The 13,172-nt window shown below is 47.6% G+C and overlaps 1 protein-coding gene across 1 annotated transcript; it reads right to left on the bottom strand.

Annotated features, from left to right (window-relative positions):
- Positions 1 to 3,804: 3,804 nt before the first annotated feature.
- Positions 3,805 to 12,201, bottom strand: wasf3b (WASP family member 3b). The gene is made up of 9 exons (XM_076171303.1): positions 12,119 to 12,201; positions 8,466 to 8,625; positions 6,721 to 6,855; positions 6,303 to 6,456; positions 6,076 to 6,193; positions 5,802 to 5,983; positions 5,427 to 5,693; positions 4,797 to 5,104; positions 3,805 to 4,697 (listed from the first exon to the last, which is right to left on the bottom strand). Exons 2-9 carry the CDS (start codon positions 8,596 to 8,598, stop codon positions 4,540 to 4,542), a joined length of 1,455 nt encoding a protein of 484 aa, XP_076027418.1. The 5' UTR covers positions 8,599 to 8,625; positions 12,119 to 12,201; the 3' UTR covers positions 3,805 to 4,539.
- Positions 12,202 to 13,172: the final 971 nt, after the last annotated feature.

Below are 13,172 nucleotides of genomic sequence, written 5' to 3'. Positions count from 1 at the left end.
GCAGCAGCTGTGTATAGAACTGGAGCACTGGTTTACATGTGCTTGTTTTCTTTATACTGTGGGAGAGGTTATTGATCGGTTCGTGCGTAAATGCGTGAAGTAATTTACAAAGGAGAGGAGAGGGGAGGGGAGGGAGAGGGGGAGGTCGCGGGTGAATCTGCAGGCATTTCCACAGTGAAGCCTGTCTGGAGCAGCATCTCTCTCGTCTCTCTGCTGCTGCACTCTGAACGTGCGTCGAAAGCTAAACAGCCGCGGAGAGCTATAAATAGCCGCGGCGCTCTCTGATCCGCGCCCTGCGTCCTCCACAGACGCCATCAAAGAAGCAACCAAGCCGCTTCTCCTCCACCACCTCTTTCTCCTCCCGTTTCCTCCTCCACCCTCGCGAGAACGTGTTAAACGTCTATCTTAGAGGCTGTTGCGTCCCAGTTATTATTACTCCCAGAGGTCGGACTGCAACTAACGGTTATTACCATCATTCGATCGATTTATACACCGATTTATACACTAATTGCCACTCTATGAAATCTAAAATAATGGCTTTGTTCCATTTAGGTGTGCCAGTTAAGCCAGCATGCACAGTACCAGAGCTCTAAATGGGACGCAGCCATTACTCAGTATTGGATTCATCAAGATGTAGAATAATAAAAAGCTGGCACGTGGTCACATTCTCAACATAGCCAGAATATGTTAATGTTAAATTGCATATTGATTATTGATTTATTGGATTATCACGTCCATCAGATCCCCCCCAGCAGAGACCCCGCCCCCTCCCGGCTGTACCTGATGCCTGCAGAGACACCACAGTCTGCTGAGACAACATTAACTTTGACAAGCCCTCTATAGGCAAACAATGAGAAGTGCTTTTGTCAGGGTATCGACCAAATAGGAATCAATCCGAATGTATTTCCATTCATTTGATCCCTTATGGCTCTCAAGTTCAAACACAGTCTCCCCACCCCCCCCCCCCCCCCCCTTTGATCTGCATGCTAGATTTCAGTGTCATTTGCATGCAACAAGCACACAGACCCCCGTCTCCAGTGCGGTGCGTCACCAAGGCGACCGCAGATGTGAAGTAATCCTGACCTTCGTGTACTACACAGTGTACCTCATGTGTGTGTGTGTGTGTGTAACGTTTAAAGAGCTACAATCACCACTCCCTCCAAGGTCACCAGATTTGTTAACGCTGATACGTTTCTTCCTCTGTGGTGTTTGAGATTTTGAGCGGAGCTGCAAAGCCAACAGCCGATGTACAGCGATTCCTCCTTCATACTGATAACGTCAGCAATAACTCGCCTATGAGTGGTAGTTATATCATAGATGTGAAGCAATACTGAGAGAGCAATAACAACATCCATGCCCCAACATGACTCCTTCTTCCTGCAGAGCGAGGTAACCGTGGTGATGTTAGTGGGGGGGATGCGTTCCTGGTGATCAGGCTCAGTGAGCTGCTGCCAAGCGAAAGGGAGGATAAATCAATTTTGGGCTGGAAAAAAGAGTGGATGACATGAAACGACTCATTTGTCACGGTGACACCACTGCCTCATTTCTCCGCAAAATGGGTTTCTACGACTCAAAATCGGGCTTTGATCATTTGTAAAGAGCTGGATGAAATTGTGAAAACTTGCCGCTGTAGTTTCCTGTTGCCTCTGAACTGTCCTTGCGTGTCGTAACCTTAAGGCGTCTGTGCGAATTTGGGACTGTGTTTTCGTGCATTTGGTTTGAGTTGCATGGCCTCTTGAGTGTGTGCATGTGTGTCCTTGTGCGTGTGTGTGTGCTTGCGTGTGTGTAAGGGGGGGGATGTTGAGGATTAATGCTGCCAGTCTTCCTGTCAATTCTGAGAGAAGTGACCTCGTTACGTGTTTGTCGTGCGGCATGTAGAACTTTGATGAGAGATTTAGGGCTAGGATGTAAACACTCCAGCACTTCAAGCCAAAGTGAAAGGTACCGTTTGAATGAACTGGGATCCTAGTCCTGTTGTGTGTTTTCTGTCTTCTCTATATCACTGATATACTATCCTACTTTAAATCAATCTAGTCCGGTCGAGGCAGTTGTCCGTTAAGTGACCTCTGAATGATTCAATGAGCTAACCCGGCCGCTTCCAAAGACAAAGATAAGGCTTCTTCTTCCCTTCCTCGCTTTCTCGCCCACGCCGACAGCAACCAATGAGCTAAGAGACTCAGCGTGAGGTGTTATAAAATGTGGGATGAGTAAAGGAAAGCAAGAAGAACAACACGTCTTAAGCTTTGGAACGTGGCCTGTGTGTGTGTGTGTGTGTTTGTGTGTGTGTGAGCTTGTGCACAGTGTCAGACTGAACCCTGTGGTTACTTGATGAGCACCAACAGGTCAGGCTGGCACATCACAAACCATCACCGATTCCTTTACCTTTGGAGAAAAGTCTATTTTGTTATATTCATTGAAAAGTTCTATTTTTTTCCACTTCAGTCCTTGGCCTGGATTCTTTCAGATTCTGATGTTGTATTATACGGCGCTGTAAAGCCTTTTTGAATGTAGTAATAATCCACAAATTGTTTGATATCCCCTCCTTGATTCCTTTGATTTTGTAAATATGGCATGCTTATAAGGGGAGGGGGGAGGGGCGGGGTTTATACCACCATGCATGGTGCTACCAAAGCCAGTCACACCAGGGGGAAGAGTCGGGTCGCACCATTTTTCCAAGGACATTTCTCCACCTAGGCTGTCGTAGTAGAATTTGTTCCGGTGACTTTCACTTTCCCCTCGCTTCAATATGCAGCAGTTTGTAACGGCTGGTTTAATGGGATGACTGTGCAGACTTGGCTACACAGACCGGGTGGGGGTGGGTGAGGGGGGCTGATTGAGGGAGCGGTGAGACGCGGCCTGTTCTGATGATGAAGGTGAATGTTATCGTACAGTATTGGTACCCTGGCATCTGTCCAGATCTGACCGGTGAGTTCCATGGTTGAGCGGGTGTGAACAAGGGCTTTGTTTTCAAAAGACTGTGATGCTGGATGTAACACTTCCTCGGTATTCACTCACCTGAATGGTTTCACAGTGACTTGTACACTAAGTGATGCTTGTGGTGTACACAGACGCAGGGGTGTGTGTGTAGCCGACGATGGGCCTGTAGATAAGAGGGAGGGGAGTTTCACTGATGGTTACTAATCTAGAGCTAAATATCAAAACACTCAAGGGCCTGTGAATGTGTGTGTGTGTGTGTGTGTAGGGGCTAAGACACGGGAACGCCACAGTAAACAGCATCTTGTGTAGACGTATGCGTAGTTTTCAATGTGAAATGCACTTTATTTTTTGGATGAAAATGGCACAAAGTTAAGTATCTGCAAAACGAAACGTATAAATGATAATCAACATGCACTAACTAACTGAGATATTGTAAAAACATGTGTGTGAACGTGGTGTATATTTTTCCAAGGTGTTAGTTGTACTTTCTATTGCTTTGGTTAGTTCACTCAATTGAGAGATCTTGTTAATTTTGTATTAAAATATGTGCTGTGCATCAAAAACAAACTCCCGCCTCCTCTCGTTTGTTCCTCCTCATGCTGGCTCATTGCTCCCTTTTTTCGCACTCCTCTGTTTCCCTGGCAACTCCCTTCTTAGCTGTACCGTTACCATGGAAACTGAGGATCTGAGAGCCAGGTATGTGTGGTCTCTATGACGACAGCGGCGCAGCAAGGAGACACGGCAACCCGACCACCATCCTTCATTCATCAGTTTATTATTTTTCTGGGTCAAAGGTTACAGAGCTCACACCAGCATATACATGACCCCCCCTCCCTCCCGCCCCCCTCCCACCCCACCCCACTCAACACAGCCTCCCTGAGCAAGCGAGCGATTGCAGACGCAGATGGCTCCATCGATTACCGCCTTTTACGACCGCCGCTGCCTCTGGTCCATCTTTACCACAGACCACGATGCGATCTCCTCCTCCGTCGCTCCATCAGAGGCCTGCGGTGACCGCCGAGCTCTTTGTTTCGCTTCTTCACTTCCAATTATTGACGTCTACGCGTTAAAAACCTGCCCCGTGATCTACGGCACGAGCGTTTCAGTAAAAACTATTTTAAAAAAGAGACAAAGATGTTGGTTAGCTCCGGAGGAAAGTTTCTATTCTTCTCTTACGCTCGTTAAGCTTTGACTATACATGAGATAAGCACCTTTACAGGGTGAGTATGGTGGTTTAACAGGTAGAGCTACAGCCACTGGGGTGTGTTCACAACGCTTTCAACTAGGAGTGTTAGGTTCTCAGAGAGTGGTCAGCATTACAGTATATTATGAGTCTCTTTACATTTACAGTGTTTGTGCATCTGAAATACAACCCCACAGTTCCAGTTTTGGACCATTCAGCTTATATAAACCTACAGCATGGGATTATACGTGTGTGTGTGTGTGTGTGCGCGTGTGTTTTCAGCAACAAAATGTGCGACAACCTATGGGTGTGGGTCAGTGGTCATTCATTCAAGTGAGTCTGGGATTGACTGATTGTGTGTATCTTGATTATCCTGTTCTGTGTGTGTGTGTGTGTGTGTGTTAGTGTGTGTGCGCGTGTTAATCGGACCAATCGTTCTCCTCCAACTCAGAGTCGTCCTCAGAGTCGGAGTACTCCACAGCGATGCGACGGGACAGGATGGTGGCCACGTCGTTCCCGACAGGCTCCTTCTTGGCCTGCTGCTCCTGCTGCTCCTGCACCTTCTTCAGCTGGATGCCTACAGGAAGAAGAGGACATGTATTTATGGCTGACACACTGACTGGAAGAGCAGGTGTATAGACCTCAGAGCGAGGACACAGAGTTCTCCTCCTCTTACCCATACGTATGGCAGCCAGCAGGTCACTGCGGGCATCATTGACCACTGCGGCCTCAGTGGGTGGAGCAGTGATCTTGTAGGTGGAGAGGGAGGTGCCAGGTGGAAGGGGAGGGGGTGGAGGACCAGGGGGAGGCGGGGCTGCCTGCCCTCCAGGTACAGGTAGGGGAGGCGGAGCATAGCCGCCAAGGCCGCTCATTTGCCCGAGAGGCATTGGGCCTCCAGGAGGACAGGCGAAGGCAGTGAGGGCTGAAGGGATGAGAGGAGCAGGGGGAGGGGGAGGAGGACCGGTGTTGGCATAACCATCCAAACTGCAAGAGGAAGAGAATGTTTGAGCCATGAAATTCACCAATAAACACAATAACAAATAACAAGCACATGAACAAAATAACTGTGATGATGATGATGATGATGATCAGTGATTGGGATTTGAGCTTGAAGCATGAATAAGAGTAACCACTAGGTGGCAGCATTAACTAAACCTTCATTGGCTCCCTGTTGGAGCCTCATTGATAAACTTACAGGTGAAAGCTTGGATTACAAAACAAGGGTTTATGAGCCATGTGTCTATGTTCACCCATATATCTGTAAATACTCATTTAAGTGTCTGTGTCAGGATATTAGTTAGTTTACCTGTAGTCCAGAGGAGGCAGGGACATAGAGCCACCATTCATTGCCTCAACAGGGGGAGGAGGAAGTGGGACTTGGTGGTGAGGGCGTCCCAGCGTCCCGCCCTGATAGGCCATGGCCCTACCCCTGCTGTCATGGTCACCTGGACGACTGATGTGGCCTGCTGCCATTTGAGCCGCCAGTGCACTGGGCGGTGGGCCGGAGTAGGTGTGGGCGTGGCCAGCATGGTTCATAGCATTGGGGTAGTGGTGCGGATCAGGACCATGACCCCTGATAGAAACAGTGAAGAGGAGGAGGAGGAGGAGAAAATGTTTACAGTACAGAATTAATGCTGCACATTTCTTCCCTCTGCTTATACACACATGTATGTTCTCTCACCTGTTCTCTGGAGACATGGAGCCCTCAGAGGAAGCACCTCGGTCTCGATGGATGGTGTGGCGATGGTCCGGCCTCAGCTCCTTATCCAGAGCCATCATGTTCCACTCCTGCCGACGGTTCCTTGCCTTACGGACCTTCTTCACTTCCCTCTGTAATGTCCCATCCACACAACGCCTCTGTTCCTACGGGTCAGAGATATGAGATTTAGACTATAAACTTCTACGGATCGGTTCCTACCTACACCTTTCGCTTTGGTGAAATTACAGAATCTTACCTTCTGCTTTCTCTTCTCTTTCCTTTTGTCTTCAGTGTCCTGTAGCATCGTTTCCTTCCACAGGTGAAAGAAGTAGGAGGGGTCGGTGTAGAACTTGAGGGCTTCCTTGTTGTCGTCCCTAGAGGGAAAAATGGAAAGAAGTGGAACAGTGGAAAGTTACACATCAGTCTCAATGCCATCATGGAGGTCTGAGAGATGGGTGAGTGCAGATCCATGGAGACGCCTACCTGTACTTTGAGAGGATGTTGAGCGGCGGAGGCTTGTCACTCAGGTTGTACATCTCTTTGACAGGGATGGGCACGCTGCTCTTGGACACCACCTGCTGGTCCTGGGTGGTAGAGCTCTTGAAGGCTTTCCTCATGTTGATGTCTTGCAGGGAAACTGAGAGGCAGAAAAAAAGCAAAAGAAGGCAAATTATTGATCGTTCTAAGAGAAGGAGGGGGAACTGGGAGAAACAATAGACAGAACAAAACAGAACAGAGTCTTTCTTTGTGAATAAATAATGAAAGGCGTGATATTTCTCCAAAAATAACCCGTTTCATAAAGCAGGCTGCAAGCTGGACCCACATGTATTCACCTCCTGCCTTTGACAATGAAGGACTACTTGCTGTGGCTTTCCCCTGTGACCTCTAACCTCTGACCCACCTTCTTCTACTGTTGAATCCAGCTGTGTGACCTTCACGGCCAGCCGGTCGATGCGATCCTGCAGAGAGTTGGCGCGTAGATAGAAGACGTTGGCCTCCTTGAACAGCTCCCCAAATATGTCCTCCGCATGTTTACCTTCAGAGAGAGAGAGAGGAGGAGGAGGAGGAGGAGACAGGGGAGAGAGGGAACAGGGGAATTAGAGAAAAAGACAGAAGGCTTGTAAGAAGGAGACTTGTAACCATTATCTGGAGCCGAGTCCGTGCCTACAGAGACACAACAGCAATCAATACAAGGGTAATGTGACACAAGGTGAAATCAGAGTCTTGTCAGGAAACGGCCTCCCATGCAAACTCCACACACACACACACACTCTGAACACATATAACACACATCTATGTGTTTGTGTAAATCTCATGACAGTAAGAAGAAAGAAGAAATACAAGGGATTCTCAACTTCTGCTGATTTGCCACTGAGCAAGGCACTAATACTCGTGCTCCAGGGCAGCTATTTGGTCAGAACAAGCATGTGGCTGTCCTCACCACATTCTACACACACATTTACAGCTTTAACCCAGGGGCTAAACTCAGACATGGGTTAAGGATTCACACTTGGGAATCCATTATTAACGCCTTCAGACAGCTACCATCTCTTCCTCCTCACTCTTCCTCTGTAACGCTGAGGCTGAGGCTGAGGCTGAGGCTGAGAATGGAGTCAGAAAAAGCCTTCAAAGGTTGAAAACAGCTAGATTGGCTCCATAACACGTGTTAAGTGTAAAAAAAAAAAGTGATGTCAAAACCAGACAAACTATTTTAGTCCCACATACTGACAGGATGAGCTGCAGGGGAAACATCTAGAGGAAGGAAGAAGCTCAGGTCTGGCGTGCTGAGCCCCCCTCAACTCTGACCTCCTCTGGGGACTCTAATGGTCATGCACACACACACACACACACACACACACACACACAAACATAAACGCAGCATGTGCAGTGTGTGGATGTGCCCCTCCAGGCCTCCGTGAGCACTTATATTTAACCCACACAGCTGCTTTTGAAAGGGGCTCAGTCCCATCACAGGAACTCAACACAATGAGAGAGAACGAGAGAGAGAGAGGCAGAGAGAGAGATAATGAGAGAGGGAGAGGGAGAGGGAGAGGGAGAGGGAGAGAGAGAGAGAGAGAGAGAGAGAGAGAGAGAGAGAGAGAGAGGTCTAACTGCCCATGACTCCACAGGCTTCAGTGCTGAGCTGTTATGAAAGCAGAGTGTGTGTGAATGGACGATGGATGCCATTGGCGCTGTAATCACTTTATCTAATAGATTTACAGTAACCCTAACAATCGATATCTAACAGTTATGTACACAAGCACCGTTAACACACACATCCAACCCTTCCACACACACACACACACACACACACAGGGCATGTTTACTCGGTCACACACCAGCTCATATTTGTAGGCCGATCTAAAAGGATTACATTTCAAGCCCTCCATGTGTGACGCTGTAAGTCTGCTGCTAGCCCCGTGACCCTAGGCCCCCGTAACCATGACGACACTCAAATCAATCACCGCTTTGGGATTAATGATGGCAACATGTGATCTTGTCCTGCTACAAAGAGGCTACACACACACACACACACTCATAATGAGGACCGAGGGAAGTTGCAGCTGTTTGTTTCTTGCAAAGGTGACATTTTGCGGGTGTGTGTTGCCCTATGTGAGTTTGTGCGTGTGCGTGCGCGTGTCTTACTGAGGCTGCTGAGCTGGCGGATGATGGCGGAGAGTGTGTTGTTCATCACACACTCCAGCTCGCTGCCGATACCCTCGGGGAGCTCCCCTCTGCAGAGGTGACGGGGCTCGATGTTCCTCTTCACCAGCGGCATGGTGACACCGTCGCACACACACACACACTGTGTAGAAACAAAAGTGACAAGCACACACTGTTATACACACTGGCACCTGGTTAGAGTGTCTGTCATGAACACCTGAGCACAAGTCCCACTCTGGCTGAAGTGTCCATGAGCAAGAGCCTGGATATTCACCAGGTCAAACTTTCATACTTCACACATTTGTTTCCTACTTTTCCTCTTTATTGACATTTATTATAAATACTTAATCTATGCATTTGCTTTATTCAATAGCAGTTCAATACAAATAATGATCCCTTGGCCAGAAGAAGACATTGTGGCCACCAGCAGAGAGATTAAAGCATTAGAGAGAGGAAGATACTGAGTGCCAGCTGATCCTTGGCCAGCTTGTTCCAAAGTCCAGCTGGACAAACTGAGATTGAGAAAATGATGGCGAACACCAAACCTAAAGAAGACTTCACATTAGAAAGGGATGGGAGCGCTGTTACTGAAAACAAATCCAGATGTAGCTGGTTTTCTCCACACACACGTGAACTTGAGTGTCTGAAGTCCTCACTGATGAGACGCTCGCAGGTTCAAAGACCCTCGTTAAACTCAAGACGCCCCCCTGTGCGTCGGAGCAGCCATCTTATCCAGCCTTCTTCCCGCTTCCTGCTTTTGTCATCTCTGCCTGTGCTCCTGTTTCCCGGTCCTCCCCGTGTCGCATCTTTCTTTCCTGCCCAAACACTTGGACAGAACAATGCAGAAGCCGGCGGGAGGACAGACAGGCGGGCAGGCAGGCAGACACAAAGGCAGGCAGACTCCCATGTACATTTTTAGACTCGCTAATCAGAGGCTAGGCTCTAAAATTACAACTCCCGTGACGCTCACTCAAAATACAATCCCGGAGCTGTCATGTATCGCCAATCCGTGCATCGCAGGCAAAGGCGGAAATCTAACACCGCACCTCAGACGCAGTAAATCAGCGGCTAAGCAAGGTCAGTGCTGTAGCATCGGTGTCTCAACAGGAAGCGACTGTAATTACACCTCCAGCCTTTAAAGCCGTCCGAGGGAGAAAGAGACGTGTGTGTGTTCACTGAGGCCGGCGCCCACCAGCCGAGTCCTCATCTGGCCCCGGCTTCTAGGAGAGGAGAGCAACCCCCCCACAGCATCACGCCTATAACCGACAACAAAAGGGAAAATTACACCATCATCTGCTGCCACAAAGAAGACGGAATGCCTTCAATTAGACCTGAGCCCAGAGGGAAGGTGCTGCTGCCGTGTAGCGGCGTACACACACACACAGGTTCTGTCTGAGGCAGAGGAGGAGATGCAGCAAATGAGAAGATTGCATGTTTTTGCTTATACTGTCTGGCTGGCGTGACGATCACATCAATAGGGGCAAATAATGAGGTTGTGAGTGAATAGAGGGAGGAAGGGAGGGAGGGAGGAGGGAGGAAGGGAGGGAGGGAGGAGGGGGGAGGGAGGAGGAAGGGCCTTGTCTGCTCGTGAGAAATGAGGGGAAAAGTGGAGGTGGATGTGAGTCTGCAAAAGAGAGAGAGAGAGGGGGGGGGGGAAGAGATACAGGAGGTGGAGGAAAGCCTCTGTGTGTGTGTGTGTGAGAGAGAGAGGGGGGGGGGGGTTGTGTGTTACATTTAAGTGACAGACAAAGTGTGTGTGTGTGTGTGTGTGTTTATGTGTTTGTGTGTGTGTGTGAGGGTGAGAGTGAGGGTCTGGGGCTGGGGGAGGGGTAGAAGCAGGGACCTCGGGGAAGCCACTGAAAGGTTCCTGGGACAATAGAGCCTCGTTCACACGGCAACAGCCCCAGCTCTCACATGCATCCTCCCCCCCCTCCTCTTCCTCCTCCTCCTGTTCGACCTTCTTTAAGGCCCCCTGTACTTTTCCCCTGCACGCACTCGGGGGGAGAAAGAGACGAGTGAGAAAGAAATGAGAGAGCAAAGAGAGAGAGAGAGAGAGAGAGTACGTGCCTCCCACAATGCACTGGGGCTCGCAAACATGAATTGTCACTCTGATGCTTAATCTTCTTCTCTCTCCCCCGTGACTCCCATGTGTTCGCATGTTCACACTATTACAACGGAAACATACATGTTCAAGCATTCAAGCACACATACACACACACACACACATGAACACATAAACACACCAGATCGCCTCTCTCCTGTCCCATTAGCAGCAAGAATGTCCTTTGCCTCTCAGGGGGGGGGGGGCAGACTGGCGATACTGAGAGGAAAACACACTTCCTCTGCATCTTCCACAACACACCCACATCCCTACTGACACACACACACAGCCACAACCCCACCAACACACACACACACATACAGATAGCCTTTACTACAGATGTGAGAACTCCATTAAGGTCTGGAAGGGGTGTCGTTATTAATTTATGAGCTGAGTACAGCTTCTTGTGTTTTGCTTGTCTTGATGTGATGAATAATGCAGATTGGATTACGTCACCAAACTGCCCTCAAAATGATGCAAACACTCCTGCTGTGAATCCGTCCAGGAACAAAGTCCTGCTTTAATAATAGCTGGGATCACCTGTGTTAAAAATGTACCCATTCACGAGACTGGGCGTGTGTGTGTGTGTGAGAGGAACTCCTTTGACTTCTGACCATATGGGTTATTCATGTTTCTTTACAGTAGAAGTAGGAGGATTATACTCAAATGCCTCACATACCAGCTGGCATAATCCTAATACTTAAGCTGCTGTATTGATTAACTGATCAACAGTTGCACAAATCCAGTGATTGTGCTTTTCTTAATTAATTATAAATGTAATATCTTGGATTTGTGGCTGTTTGTCAGAATAAATGAGCTCTTTGCAAGTTTGAACTGGGCTCTAATGACTAATTGAGCAATTTGATGATTAATGAATTAGTTGATTAGTTGATTGAAAAGGAAGCTCAGGCAATATTGCTGCAGTGAATTAACAGTAAGACATATTTTCATACATTTATCTATTCTACTAGTTCAAATGTCCTGATTTTTAATTGACAACATCGAAAATTCCAGACTCATCCTGCAAGCATCTCTCTCTCTCCCTCTCTCTCTCTCTCACACACACACACACACACACGCACGTAGAAGCGTAAACTAATGGCAACAGCGATCAATCAGTGTTCCGCACCGTCGCTTCCCGTTACTGACGGCCTGACCCACATCTGCTCCTCTCCCTCGGCTCCTCTGATTCTTCTTCTTCGCTACATTTCTGAATTAAAACCAGGCATTTTCTGGTTTACGTGCGGTCTACAAATTAACACAACCAACATTAATTATATGTCAAATAAGCTTTGAAAGCCCCTAGCAGTAATTCAAATGTTTTTAAATCAGATTTGGCCATTAGAGAATCCGTCTGTTATCCTCCACTGGGGGTCCGCTCCGAATGACCACTTGGTTAGCTAGCTTGTGTCCAGTGGTCGACTTGTTAATTTGGGCCAAATAAGGACACAGTGAGTACAAATAGCTACACACATTTCACTACTTTAATTAAATGTGTTAATATTCGTAATAAATTGTATGATAAAGCCCTCACCAGCACTTGGAATATTAGAAGAAATCAGCCGCTCCGCATGTCCCGTTAGGTACTCCCATTCGCTCTACCATCCTGTGTCCCCCAGCCCGTCTGGCCGCTCCGGGTGAAAAAAAATCCTTTGAGAAGAGTCACGCCCTCACTAGCTGTTTCCACCAATCACATATCCACGCTGAGGCTTTAACTCATGATCGACACTTATTGTAACCAATTAGATCGCTCAAAAGCAATGCGTGACAGGGGTGCTCGCCAATGAGAAGCACGCAGAGGGCGGGGCTACGTTTGGGCGTTGCTGAAGAGCTTTAACATGGTTTTTACGCAACTCGGTCCCCCATCCTTTGGCAACAATTGATGGTTTAAAAATACAGATAGAATGGAGAGTTTGGGGGTTAAGTTGATACGAGGAGCTGTTTGAATAGGTTTGAGTTATAACAAATGATATTTAATTGCAGAGAATTAGAAGAAAGGGTGTTTTATGGGCTTTATCTCATGTTGCAGCCAGTGATGCTGAGGAGGAGCTGGACCAGTATCCTACTAGAAGAGGGTTAATATACTTCAGAAAAAAAATTATGAACATCATTAATAGATGGAAAGGGGCCAGTGAAGTCTTTGGACTGTAAATGGTTTAGTCCATTCCAAGAGGAAATGTTTCATAATTGACAAAGTCTTACTATTCCTGGGCAAAACTGTGGCCTGCATTTGTTCTACAGCTGTCAGTTTAACATCTATACTTTATTTAACCATGAATAACATAGCATGTGTGGGATTACATTGTTAAGTCAGGCAGTTGAGGTAGGAAGGAATAGACCACAGATCTTCCAGCACGCTCTAGTAAATTTCATGTTTTGTGTAAATGAATTTTCAGCTGGACGTTCAATCATTAACTTTGCTCTGATTCTTCCATTGATTTAAACATTTTTGGATCAGCAAATGTTATTTTGGAGATTCTGTTCTTCTTTAATTCCATTCCACAAATGGCTCTACTTGCTTAAACCTGCCCACCTCGGTTGTGTGCATGCACATACACACTCTCAACATAACACTTTCAACATTTCCA

This window comes from Genypterus blacodes, unplaced genomic scaffold, assembly GCF_046128005.1.
Source record: "Genypterus blacodes isolate CSIRO-AG114 ecotype Tasmania unplaced genomic scaffold, CSIRO-AGI_Gbla_v1 ptg000245l_1, whole genome shotgun sequence".
NCBI classification, from domain to species: Eukaryota; Metazoa; Chordata; class Actinopteri; order Ophidiiformes; family Ophidiidae; genus Genypterus; species Genypterus blacodes.
The sequence above is the reverse complement of the archived record's forward strand: the minus strand, read 5'-3'. Positions and strand labels throughout refer to the sequence as shown.